Below are 13,674 nucleotides of genomic sequence, written 5' to 3'. Positions count from 1 at the left end.
CATCAAATTCCAATATCTTATTTCAATCTGCCTCTCCCTCTTTCTGCGGTTGCTTATATTTATAATAGTTTTACTACATTTCCAAGTTAAACCATCTATAAATCATTTTCAAATAAATTTCCTTTAACCCATAACATGCAGTATATTTTAAATCTACATTCCACAATCGCTTCCACGCCGACATTTCTATACAGTATTATGTCCTATGTCAATTTCCCAATGTATCGTTGAAGATTTCACTTGTACAAGATGCTATTAGAATGGAAAACAAAAGATGAACATTTTTGACTTCACTTACTTTTACTAGATATTACTATTTAGCAGGTCTCTCTCTAACTGAGAGGTATTGAGTCACAAAACCCAGCTTTTAATCTATTTTAAACACTTCATTTGAATGGTGATACTGTAACCAAGTTGTTAACATTCCTGGTAATTCTTCAAACTTATTTAACTTAAACTTGCCACCCTCCTCTGTTATTAAGCTTCTATAAGTTGCCCAGTTTTCCTTCATATACAGTACACCTCTATGGCTTATAAGGCAAGAGCCAAAGTGGTGTTTTCCATTCCAACAAATGTTTATACTTATCTCATACTCACCCCCCCCCCCAATAATATGATTTGTGAAATCTGGTGTCACTCAGTGGTATATCGGTGAAGCTGCTGCTGTTTCTGAATCCCTCTGCCTCCAGCACCCGACTGCAGCTTGTTTCTCCCTCGGCATGCTGGGTGCTTGTAGCAGAGGGACTCAGAAGGAGGTGGTTTCACCTGCAATATGCCTCCGAGTGAAGCTGTCATCACGATCTGCCCCTGATACAACTTCTGGGCGATATATCAATATATCACCAGGCCTACCCCCCACTCCCACATTGAGTTTAGTCAATAGAACAAGAGAAACTTCAATAACAAGCAAAGCCTCAGAGAGAGTCCAGCTTGATTGCCAACATCATTTCCCATCTTGTCTGGTTTCAGGGTAAATTCTGGGTGGGATTGTAATGCTGACCAATTGGCTGGTCAGTTGGTTGCCTATTATTTGGTCACAGTCAAATAGAGGCTTCATTCAGATGAACATCTTCATCTTTCTTTGGAATATCCCAAATAAGCAATCATCTCAAAGACTGCCTCCTCTCTTCTGGAGCTTCAAGTCTGCATTGCAAAGCATGGTTTGATTGTGATTTGAAGGGATAGCTCAAACCAGAGTTTGTGTGTTCAGATGTAATAAGAAACTAAGGTTTGGTCAAAACAAGAAATAATCAGTGGAGTTCTTTATGCAGGAGGAGAAGGAAATGAGATCTCATTTGTGGCTTACAATCCACCAAGTTATGGTTCAGTTTATTGTCTTTATGCAGCGACTGTTACAAATGCCCTTGTGCAGCCAACCTTTTTCATTGCATCATACGTGTTTCTTTTGTTTGGAAAAGCTGCAGTTCATATACATGTGCAAATATTTGAAGCTGGCTGTACTTTGTAAACGTTCCAGAATACACAAGTTACTTAACCAAAATTGGAACCTTTCCCATTGTAGTGTTAACAGTAGAGAAGGTGATTCCCCACTCCAATATTTTTTGTATGTTTGTGGTTACCTGACTTGTGCTTGACCTAATGATTTCACAGTTGCACTTCAGTGACTTTTGATTGTAAAGGTTAGTTCTGTTCTCTAAATCTTGTTTTAAAAATTTAGGTTCAGAACAGCAACGATTTTGTTTACTAGGCAGATGACATGGCAGAATCTGTGTTTCCTGAGCATAGCTCTTGGCTCATGCAGCAGAAATTGAGCTAGGGAGTAATAAATAGTCTATAATGGATTGAGCCAACAGTTGCTGAACTCTCTGGGATCAGGTAAATACAGTTTAATTAGATTTGAGCCTGTCAACTTGAGAACTTTTCATATATTTTTCCACCAAAGAGGATAAAGCGTTAGTGCAATTACTAGCTGGTAGTTTATATTTTTTAATAAACATAAAAACGGGTGCATTGGTGCAACTTTCCCCTGTATCTTCTGAAACAGAGAGTTCGATTCCAGTGGTTCTATTATATTTATTAAGCACAATTACTTGCCACTTTTCCAGGGTTCAGCAGAATACAAAACCTGCAGTGGATTAAAAACAACGAACAGTCCAAAACCCCCCAAAAGAATAACCAGTCAAGCAACAGGCAAGCTGAAAGAGATGTGCTTTACTTTCTTCTGGGAAACAAGAGTGGGCAAATAATGCACCTTAGAGGAGATACCATTCTGCAGCCTTGGGGCAATAAACATGAATGCAGCAGTTTTCACTTTGTGTAGAGATTGCCCTGAATTTCTGTGTGAGTTTATCAAAACTGGCATAGTGACAATGCCAGAGAGGTGGTCTCTGAAGCCTTACAAATTCTAGTAATACAGTGCAACCTTTTAAATAGCTGAGCTGCTTTCGTTGCTAACATTGACTGTTAGGTGATAGGCAGCTCTTGCCCATAATTTCAGATGTGAGTGGTCACAGGAGTGAAGCCCAAGTCATTGGCCTGAAGTGGATAAGGTACAGGAGCCAAAAGACATGTGACAGAAAGGCAGAGGTACAGTTCAGGTGAGCTCAGGGGTGCCTTTGGAGCAGACAAGAAGCAATAGTAAGAGCAAGCTGACATAGCAGGGACATGTGAGACAGGGTGCATGTACAAGCAAATGGTGCAAAGTCGATGGAAGGAGGTATGGGATGACTGCATTGTCATCTCCAGAGTTTGGGAGGGTGACACAAGCCCTAAGTCATCCTCTCCACTTTCTGTTCACCAGGCCTCTTTCTGTAGAGATAATGACACGATACACTGTAGTTTTTCTAATAGTATCTCAGGGGTGCAGTAAACCCATTCCTCAAAATAACGTAAGTGGATCAGAAGACAAATTCTGGTATCTAAGCAAGAACAATTTTTTATAGCTTTTAATTGGCTCCTTTTGTACTGTTAAAGTTTTGTTTTTGATGAGTCTGATGGCTAGATAAAAACAAACAAATCTGAGCTGATCTATCACGTGTGTGTGTGTAGACACACACACACACACACACACACACACACACATATATATATATATATATATATATATATATATATATATATATACACACTTTCAAACTGGGAATAGCATTTTGCAGAATGCTTAAACCGCCATCCTTTATTATGCTCCTCTTTATAGGGTGGTAAGGTGTAGTGAGTGTAATATGAACTGCAAAGTCTGCATTTCACCTACCCATTAACTTGGCATTAGGCCATTGTTTTACGTGGAATGAGTAGATGAATCTGGATCTCTAAATTTATTCTGGAGTTCATGTGAGGCTTTGGGGTATTTTCTTCCTGAACATGTCAAGAAAAACATAAAGGGTAATTTTTCTCTGCTAAATTAACTGTGGATGCCATTCTTGTTTAAAGAGCTTTGGGTAAGCACTAGATCTCCCATTTCCAAAAGAGATTGCAGGATGCGCCATCTATTCTGACATTGCAGGGTTTTGGACCTTGGGGTCCATTCCAGTTCTACAATTTTTTGATTCTATCTGTATGAAAAAATAAAGCTAAAATCACTTTAGAAGTTGCTCATAACATGGGTAGATGTTTGAAGTGGTGGATGGAAAGTAATTAAAGTTAAATCTAAATACAATAATGTTAAAGCTACATTTAAACACGTCTTAAAATCGAATCACAAATTGAGAACAACTAAACCATGGTTTGGTATTACGTATGGACTGTACTGTAATTCTGAACCAAGGTTTGGCCATCATCATGCTGGTGTTCTCCCCTTTCCCTCTTCCATCTTTTAACATGTCTAAATTTCCTCTCTGACTTCCTGATTTGAGCAAACCATATTCTGTCATTACATCTGAGGCGTTTGCAGTTATAACACCAAACCATAGTTGACAGCTGATCAGTTCTGTAAAATCTTTGTCCCTACCGGTAGTTGTCTCTAACCGCGTGGGCTGCAATGAGCAAACATTTTGATTGCTGGCTTACTCTGCATTTGGGCTTTGAGCAGTATTTGGGACTCAAGTGTGAGAGATAAAGGAGCAGATGTGAAGTGGAAAGCAACAACATTGAAAAGATACTATATGTGGTCATAGGTGATATGCTGATTTACGTAAACCACCTTAATTTAAACCCATCCACTCTGAGGGACAATACATGTTTTGAACTTAGAAAACAAATATTTTTAGCCTAGAAAAAATAAAGTTATTCTTTATTGAAGTATAACTTGCTTTAAAACAAATTTCCCCTCTTCTATTGCAGATCTTTCACTATTGAGGTTCATCAATGCAGAGCTTACAAGGGGTTACTTCCTGGAACATAATGAAGCGAAGTACACAGAAAGGAGAGAACGAGTGTACACGTGCATGCGAATACCAAGAGAGCTGGAAAAGGTAAACATTCTACTTGGGCTGATAAATTCAAATTCTGCTTTTATTAAAAAAATAACAGAACTTTCTAAACATGCATTTTTGAATAGGTTTTAAATTACAAAAATAATTTTAAAAATTACTTTTTCCCTGTACGCGGTCTGAGGGCTGTGTCTTATGTGTGGGGTCCAAAAGCATCACTTTGTCTTTTGTATGGTGATACCATAATTGAATGTGTAGGCTTGTATCCAAAGGGTGCACGGACTGAAGAGAACAGACTGTGCAGCCAGAGCTTCACTTGTTGTTTTCTCTGCAGCAGTTCCACTGCCAAAGAGAAAATCAGTAGTTCAATTTTAAAAAGTGGCTTGCCTCTGGCAAAAAAGCCAGCAGATGCCAGTCATTATGGGTGGATCTTGTTTCAGGCAACAAGACACACTAATGGGAACCTCTTCGTAAATGGCTTATCTATAAACTTATTTCCATGGGTAAACCTTATGTAGATGCTATAAACATCATTTCTATTCTAAAAGATGCCGAGCAAAAACAATGACAAATACATCCTGTATCATCCTTTCTGAAATGCTAGATGCTGAGGAAGATAGACCAATGGTCTGACTCTGTTTAAGGCACCTTCCTATTTTCCCACATTGCTGTGTCAAGAAGTCTGTGGGGTTTTTTTTCATGTGTGCTTTATGCAGTTAAACTATAAAGTTGTTAACGGTTGGCAGGATTCATGTAAGGAGTCCCACTAGCAGAAGCATGAATAAGGAGTTCCACTCGCCCAACAGGGCTTCCCCCCCTTCCCCTTGCATCTCCCCCAAACAGTTGGGAGAACCCCCCAGAAAGTACATGGGGGGGGAGATAGTTTTATCTGACAAGCTGAGCTCCCTGAACTATTATATTATATCTTATCAGTGTGGTGAGCTTCTTTGAAGACTCCACAGCAGACTACAAAATGTCCCATAAGAATTTACTTAGTTCTCTTACTGAAACAGTGGGACTTGAACTTAATATTGGCTGGTGGGAATAAAATACGAATATGGAGCATTCAGCTTTATGGCTACCTCAGAGTTAGGCCACAAATCCGCCGGGGAATACGAATTTGTTGGTGGGATTCTTTTTTCAAATTTAACTTTTACACATTGGAATTAGATATTAATATGTTTATCTAATTTAATCAATCTTACTGGGTTTTTTAAAAAAACCTTTTAAAGTGATACCGTATATACCCGAGTATAAGCCGACCCGAATATAAACCGAGGCACCTAATTTTCCTACAAAAACCTGGGAAAGCTTATTGACTCAAGTATAAGCCGATTCACCTTTGCCGCTGAGGAGGAGGAGGAACGAGCAGCCCGAAAGCAGCCCTTTCGGCTGCTCCTTCCTCTTCCTCCTTTGCCAAGTTTGCATTTATGCAAGCAGTTCAGGAATGGAACAAGCTGCCTGGGGAGAGTAAAGAACCGCTGTTCTTGTACACTTCTTAAAGAATGGTTGACTGGGGTGAGCGGGCAGCAGTGGCACGAGTGGAGAGAAAGGGCTTCTTTCTTGCTGCCCCCACCGCCCGCCTCACTCAAGTATAAGCCGAGGGCAGCTTTTTCAGCACAAAAAATGTGCTGAAAAACTAGGCTTATACTCAAGTATATAAGTAACTCAGAAGTCATTTTAAAGATGATTTAACAGTACTGTACACAATTCGATACTATATAGTTAACATCTAACATGTGAACTGTAGACTAATTATTTTCACCCTCCTTATCTTCAGGAAATATTTTCCACATCTATTTCGTACAGATGGTTTTGCCACATGTTCCAGGCTAAGACACACCTTCAGTTCACATGGGACATTGGCCAAGCCTCTTAGACCTTATTGTTACTCTGCATCATCAGCTAAGAAGGTGTATCAACCTAGGAAGGTGCCTAATATATGGATGGCTTGTATGGGATGTCAACAGCAGAAAAGCTATATTTGATTTCTTATATTTCTCATTGAGAAATCCCAGGATTCCCTGATTCACAAACTGAAAAATACTGGTGTATGCAAAGCTGAACATTTTTTCATAGATTGTTCCATATGAGGGGCAACTTTCAAAATTAAAATAACTTCTGCAAAAGCTGCCTGTCTCTATTTCAGAAAGACTGTAGTCACCATGGTGTGAAAGGAAGGTCAGGGCTGATTATCTAAAATTGTGTCCAAGAACAGGTCATCTATTGAGGAAAGATTGGAATCATTGAGCCATGAACGCTTGCAAACTTTGACTGATTCTTACAGTGCAGACATTTTCTTGAACACTTTCCAAGTGCACAGTGTATTGTTCCATAAAGTTTACCAAACGAAACAAATAGTGCTTCAAACTCATAAAACCACGCCCACTACTTTACTGGCATGGTGTCACACATTTAGGTTTAGGGAAGTTGTGAAAAAAATAGTTGTTCTTCCTAACCTTGAGAAAGATTTAGGTTATTCTTTTGTGGGCTGGTGTTGGTTTTGTGAGGATTTCTGCATTCTGTATTTGTGGCAGTTTTAATAAGGTCTTTGGTGTGTAAGTGCTTTCTATGTATTACTTTTGGGTAAGGTAAGGGTGATTTTATAGACTTAGAATCGTGATGCATGGAAATCTTTAAAGTAACAGTTTTTACTCTGATTTCTCTTTCCTTTTACTCTCCAGTTGATGATTTTTGGAATTTTTTTGTGCCTGGATGCTTTTCTCTATGTGTTCACACTTCTCCCATTGAGAGTTTTTCTGGCAATGTTCAGGCTCATCACATTACCTTGTTATGGCTTGCGGTAAGTTCCTTTATTTCTCTTACTTTGGTAAACTAAGTTGATCTAAATATACTTTAATTGGCCTATTTAACTTTGTCAGTCTTAAGGCTTGAGCTGGTTTGAAATTGCAAACAGTTTCATGCTGAAAAGCAAACAAAAAATAATCCTAACACTTGACGTTGGTTTTTGAGCCTCGCCCAGTTGTGGTTTTGAATAGCAGTTAGCTCAAAAATTCTACATGCTCTCCCAGAGTTTGGTGTAAAGGGCATGCCAGGAACCTTATTTTCTAGGTTTTGTTTTACTAAGCTATAATGGTTTTCCTAAAAGGACCAAAATACATAACAAAGTAGTTCTGTTAGTGCAAGAACTCTTAGCTGCACAACACAATTAACTCTCCCTCTCTCTCTCCCCTAATGCTCACTGCATGCCCTCCAAATCTGTTCCGTGGGTTCTCCCAATCCTCTGAAGCAAAGATCTGCGGAGGGCACAAGGGCACATGGAGATCAGAGAGGAAGGGAAAGTTTCAATGCGCCAACAGAAATCCTTGTGCTAATTGAACTACTTTGTTGAATACTGCCCATGTCTTTTTTTTAGCTACCGAATTTGTAGCTTGCATGTGGATGATTATACACACACACACACCTTCCATCTGGCTGGGTTTCCCCAGCCACTCTGGGCGGCTTCCAACAAAATATTAAAATACAATAGTCCGTCAAACACAAAAAGCTTCCCTAAACAGGGCTGCCTTCAGATGTCTTCTAAAAGTCTGGTAGTTGTTTTTCTCTTTGACATCTGGTGGAGGGCGTTCCACAGGGCAGGTGCCACTACCGAGAAGGCCCTCTGTCTGTTTCCCTGTAACTTGGCTTCTCACAGCGAGGGAACTGTCAGAAGGCCCTCGGCACAGGACCTCAGGATGTTACTATGGAGTATACTCTTTATTTAAATGTAAGTGTTAAAGCTTATGAATTTTACCCCAGTATTTAAATTCCTGCAGGGTAATTTGGTCAAAAACCATTCAAGAGAATGCTACAGAATAGCCCTCTTAGTTCCAAGGATCATTTAGCATCTCTGACAATATAGAATAATAGGATTATAAAATAAACCTATTCAATTACCTCTAAATACTGGTAGCAGTGTTTATTTAGCATCAGACTAAATCATAATGTAGAGTGATGTGAGTTAGTTGTTATAAGCCTCAGGCTCATATGCTCACACCTCCTCTGACAAGCTAAGTCCTCTGACAGCTTGTCAACTCATCCAGACATGATCAAATGGTAGTTAATTTTAACTATAGTTTCTTTGAAACAAGCCAACTTGAAAACAGGATGAGATGTGCTGGCCATCTTATTAACTCCTGTCTGTAGAAAGAACATACCATATATTGCCCACTTAATAAATTAATCATCTTGCCAATAAACATTCACATTCTTCATGATGCAATTGGGAATGTACCATGTATCCCATGCCCCGTGTGCTTGTACTCAGTTGTTAGTTAGTTTTATTGTTGCTGTTGTTGTTAAGACCAGTTGCAGGGGACTGAAAAAAAACCTGTTATTGAAGTCAGAAGCTAAGACTTCAGCATATCCAGCTTCTTTGAAAGGCTTGAATACAATCCAGAAACATCAAAATTGGTATCAGCTCCCCATTGACTTCATTGAGTTTGTCAGTGCAAAGAATCAGGTTATGTGCTTCTTTTTTTAGAATGAAATGTCCCTTTTGAACTGTGCTGCAAATACATTTTTTGATGCTGTATAATTTGCAACTTGTTTAATAAATCCTTTAATTGGGTCATTTTATTCAACACTTAATTCTACAATGCACTATAAATTTTTGTCTTCCATGGTTAAAAAATGGCTGTTTTCAAGTTTCTTGATTATTGCATGTTTTTAACAGTAAAAATACTGCTATAGAAAAAAATATATGTAGGCCTGTTAACAAATGCCATTCTGAGGAATAAACTTCGTAAATAATTAGATTTAAGTGGGTGGATTGTATACCAGTATTATGTGGGCATTGGTTTGTTTGAGCTGTTTTAAAGGACTTCCTATAGACACAACATCATATTCCATTCTATGTAAAAACAAAAAGTGCTCCTCCCTTCATTCTGTTTTTTTTTTCAAGATCTCAGCAGAAAGACTAAATACCCTATATCTCCAGCCTTTGTTTACACTCCATTTATTCTAGTCTCTTAGAAATTATTTAAACTGGATTCTATTCCCCCATTCTTTATTGCTCTGAAAGTATAGCACAGTGTTTTTCAACCTTTTTTGGGCAAAGGCACACTTGTTACATGAAAAAAATCTCGAGGCACACCACCATTAGAAAATGTTAAAAAATTTAACTCTGTGCCTATATTGACTATATATAAAGTAATTCTCTTGAATAGGAATCAAATAAACACAAAGAAAGTATTTTATAATTACTTTATTATGAAATAGTAAGTAAACAGAAATATGAAAAATTATAAAATACTTAAGCATAGTGAAGCAATCTGTGGGGCTGGAGAACAGACCCCCCCTTTTCGTTGCCCTCGGCGGAGAAGGGAATTAATTCGCCGTGGGGACGGGGAAGGAGCGAGCAGAGCAGGAGAGGAGGCGGCGGCGAACAAAGGCCAGTCCTACGCTGCCCACCCCCGTCGCTGCCGCCTCATTCAAGCGCGCCTTTTACCACCCTACCGGCGCAGGAGAGGCGAGCTCCAGGCCGCAAGCTCCTCCTCCTCCTCCCGCTGCCGCTCGCCTTCCCCACCTGGTGTGCCGGCAGCTCCGCACTTACTTGTCGAGCCAGAAGGTCCACGGCGAGTGCAGCGGGATCCCCTCGCCGGCGTCGGGCTCCAGGCCGCTCAGCTGCTGCTGCGGGTCGGGGTCGAGGTCGGCCTCGTCCTCCGCCTGGTGCTGCCGTGGCGGCGGCGCCGCCGGGCTCGGGGGCTCGGGCAGGCCCAGCTGCCTCTCGGGGGGTGCTGAGCGCCATTGCCCTGCGCTTCCTTCGGCCCAGGCTGAGTCAGCGCCGCCTCGCTCGGCGAAAGCCCGTCTTGTTGCGCACAGCCAGCAGGCAACAGGGGTCCCTGCCTGCCCGCTGCAAATCGGGCACGCCGAGCAGGCAGGCCTCGCTCACTGGCTGGCTGGGGGGGCGGGTTTTTCGCCTATTTATAGCGCCCTTGGCGCGCGGGCTTGGCTGAGCGGCGGCTCCCTGCTCCGAGCGGCTTGCCGTCTCCTCTCCCACTCCATTCAATCTCGTCACAGTGGAGGGAGGCACAGCTGGTCCTTTGAGCAGATCCCGGGGTGGGTTTTTGTCACACTCTCTTCGCTGCCCACTTTTTAAGTCACGGCACACCAGGCAACATCTCGCGGCACACTAGTGTGCCGCGGAACAGTGGTTGAAAAACACTGGTATAGCAGTCCTTTTTTGTGAGATTAATCCTCATTCACGTTCTCACGATTCATGTAAAGTGCAAATGTTGCATATAGCTGTGTTTCTGCATCCAGACTCTTGGACTAGATAAAAACAGAATAAGGTGATTTCTTCATAGCTAAGATTATTTCCTGTTCTTTTTTTACTTGTGCATCTTAGGGGGTGGGTTCTTTCAAGACTGCCAGATTAATTTTGGATTGTTTGAGCAAGATGTTTAGCTAACAGGGTTAATTACTTTTTAAAAACAAATATATATTTGTATTAAAATTTGTACTTCTGTAGTCATGCAATGAAGACTTACTGGTATCTTCTGATGCCTGAGAATCCTGAGTATTTCCAGGTGAACAGTTTCAGAATGTCAGTCGTGCTGCCCCAGTACACCCAACTTCTGCACGCCAAATGAGGCTATCTCACTCATTGCTGGTCCAGATAGCAGATCCGGTTCTAGCAAAGCCTGGGGCCTGAGGTAGCACTTGGAGCATTGCCCAAAAGAACAGCAGTCATGGAAGAAAAGCCACATTAGGTGTTATTGCATCACTCCCACAGCTGATACAGGGCTGCCACATTAAATCAAGCTTGGGGTAGCCTTCCTCCTAGAAGGTGATCTTTTAAGCAAAGTTAAATTTATCTCTGTCCAGGGCACATTCTACTAAATACAGCAGTAACTTTTGCCACAAATTGAGCCTTTGTTGGTAACCAGAAAATAGTGGATTTCCACCGCCATATCTTTTATTTCCTTTGGAGAAATACATACTTTCTCCTCCATTAAGATTTCCCTCCCTGTTGTTTCAAACTTATCACATTTTAAGTAATTTGTGACTACATCTTCTGCCAAGTTTACAGCGTGATCCCAAAGGCATTAATTAATGTAACTCATTTTGTGGATCAATTTGTGTTCACTAACAAATATATGTACTGTTGTATTCCCCTTATATGAGACCATAGGGCTTTCAGTCTTTTGGTAGATAATATGTACATCATCGATGGATTTAATTCCACAAAATAGTAATACCAGCTTTTTAGAACTACAGGCTTTCTTCTCTGTTTCTTTTTTCTTTTGTCTCATATTTGAAGTTTGGCAATAGCAGATTTGATCTGATTCCTTTTTGCTGAGTTAAATTCTTGGTTATCCCAAAATTCTTAATTAGGCAGATATGATTCATTTCATTCATCTCAAAGAGAATAACACTTTTCCTGCTTCGATCTGTATGTGCTACATGAGGGAAAATAAAGTTTTCAGTCACTTCCCCTCTTTTCCATGATGGTCAACGTACCTAGTGTAGCAACATTACAACCTTCTTTCTCTCTCTTTCTCTTTTATTTCTTGTAAATCAGACTGAAGGGAGGAGCACTTTCACTTCCTTTATAGGATGGAATATGATGTCACATGGGACTCCTTCATGGTGAGTATATATCCTGATTTTTCTTCTAAATTATCAGCTAAAATGATTTCTCCCCATAAATTGTAAACTTGTATGTCGTGTTGTTAAAAAGCCAACATCAAATTATGAACATCACACTTCTGTTCATAAATTTTTCTGGGTTGTATTCAACTATTTCCTGACCAGAGTAGACCCAGGGATGACACAAATTGGAGAAAACCAAATGCTACCTACCTTTTGCAGTATCATTTATTTTGAAAATTATTTAGGAAGATAATGAAATAAATTGTTAAGTTGGAGTACATTCTTACATTAAATCTAAGAAGAGTTTGTCCGGTCAATTTTAAGAGACGCCATGCAATTTTGCCTATTTCGCTGAAAATCTTAATAGTCCAATTTCCATGAACAGGAGCTGTCCAATGAATTTGTAAATGACCACTAGTCAAGTTAACTGTGGCAAGTGAAAAATCAACTGCAGAGACCAGGCAGGAAAATTTTGGATTCTTTTATTTCTTTCACATGAGCCACAAACAATTGCGGGAAGGAGGACTAATAGCGTTTTTGTGTGTGAGTCGTAAACTTTGTGAATGATGTGGGTTTGTGTCAAAATATTCCGTATTAGCTACTTATGAAAGATAAATATCACCGTGCAAGTGGAACTCTGCTCACTTAATAGGGCTTTTTTACTGGCTCCTCCCCGCTACAGTCTCCTTTGTCCATGAAAAGCCACTCCTGAGGGTTGGGCCCCTCTGAGACCCAACAATGGATATAACAAAGGGGGCTGTTGTAGAAGGAGGGAGTCCTCAGTAATTGGAGGACTACCCTGCCTGCAATTCGCACAAGAGCATCTCTGTATTCAAGACATATTTCAGATGTAAGCTGTATCTAAAGCAGTTTTAATGTAAAAAATGATGTGCAGGGCATATCAAGTGTTCTTCATTCTACAGTCCTTGTTTTATTGCATGATAAAGTCTCAACATGGGAGGCAGGCTTAATGGCTGCTAACAACCAGGATAATAAGGTGGAATAAGGATTATCTGGGTGTGTAAAAAGGAATTAAGACAGAGTTTCCTGGTTTGGACAAAGGGGGGAAATCTGGTTTAATCTAAAACAGGGATGAAATGCCAAAACTGGTATGAGAAGAAGGGTATGCGGGTTGGAGCATTCATTTCTGGATTCGTAAACCATGGTTTATGAAAGAAAGCTTATCTTCAATGGTGCAGAGTACCCTGCCCAGATGTGACTTTTACTTTCTCCCCCCCTCTCTCTCACACACACACAAACAAACAAACAAACATAAAGTCAGTAATATCATGCATGCGGGATGAGTGAAAACAATAGATACTACTATCTCTCATGTAAAGTACCTCACCCATTTAATTTTAAGATGAATTTCTTTAGGGAAAGTGTTTTGAAATCTTATTAATCGCCGTGCGATTTCTCATTTCGCCTTGTTTGTTTTGAGACAGCTCTCACCGAGGCCTAAGGATGAGGTTGGTGTTGATTTTTTTCTTCTTCTTAGCATGCTGTTGTGCTATCTGTGCGCATGTAGTTTTTGTTGTTGATCAAGCTACAAGCAAACACATTACGGAAGTTTAGCTTCTTTTAAATGATGCTTCTTGCACAAAATGCATGCTTTGAAGTAGCTTGGCTCTCTTAAGTGCATCTGAGTGATGCCTGCGTTTCCAAATGTGTCCCATTCACATACTACATTTTTTGGAGGACTCTTAAAAACTTAGGTTACAACTGAAAACAGTGGCCTGGATTCCATTAA

General features: G+C 40.3%; 1 protein-coding gene across 2 annotated transcripts in view; it reads left to right on the top strand.

The window, feature by feature from the left end:
• TAPT1 (transmembrane anterior posterior transformation 1) overlaps positions 1-13,674 on the top strand; it is a 58,795-nt gene that overhangs the window by 9,707 nt on the left and 35,414 nt on the right. Inside the window, exons 2-4 of one of the 2 annotated variants that reach the window (XM_033159671.1) lie at positions 4,240-4,370; positions 7,013-7,131; positions 13,370-13,393. In XM_033159671.1, the coding sequence (XP_033015562.1) occupies positions 4,240-4,370; positions 7,013-7,131; positions 13,370-13,393 (274 nt within the window). The remainder of the gene's footprint in view (positions 1-4,239; positions 4,371-7,012; positions 7,132-13,369; positions 13,394-13,674) is intronic. The other variant, XM_033159672.1, reaches the window with a different exon arrangement.

This window comes from Lacerta agilis, chromosome 9 (assembly GCF_009819535.1).
Source record: "Lacerta agilis isolate rLacAgi1 chromosome 9, rLacAgi1.pri, whole genome shotgun sequence".
In the NCBI taxonomy this organism is placed as follows: Eukaryota; Metazoa; Chordata; class Lepidosauria; order Squamata; family Lacertidae; genus Lacerta; species Lacerta agilis.
The sequence above is the reverse complement of the archived record's forward strand: the minus strand, read 5'-3'. Positions and strand labels throughout refer to the sequence as shown.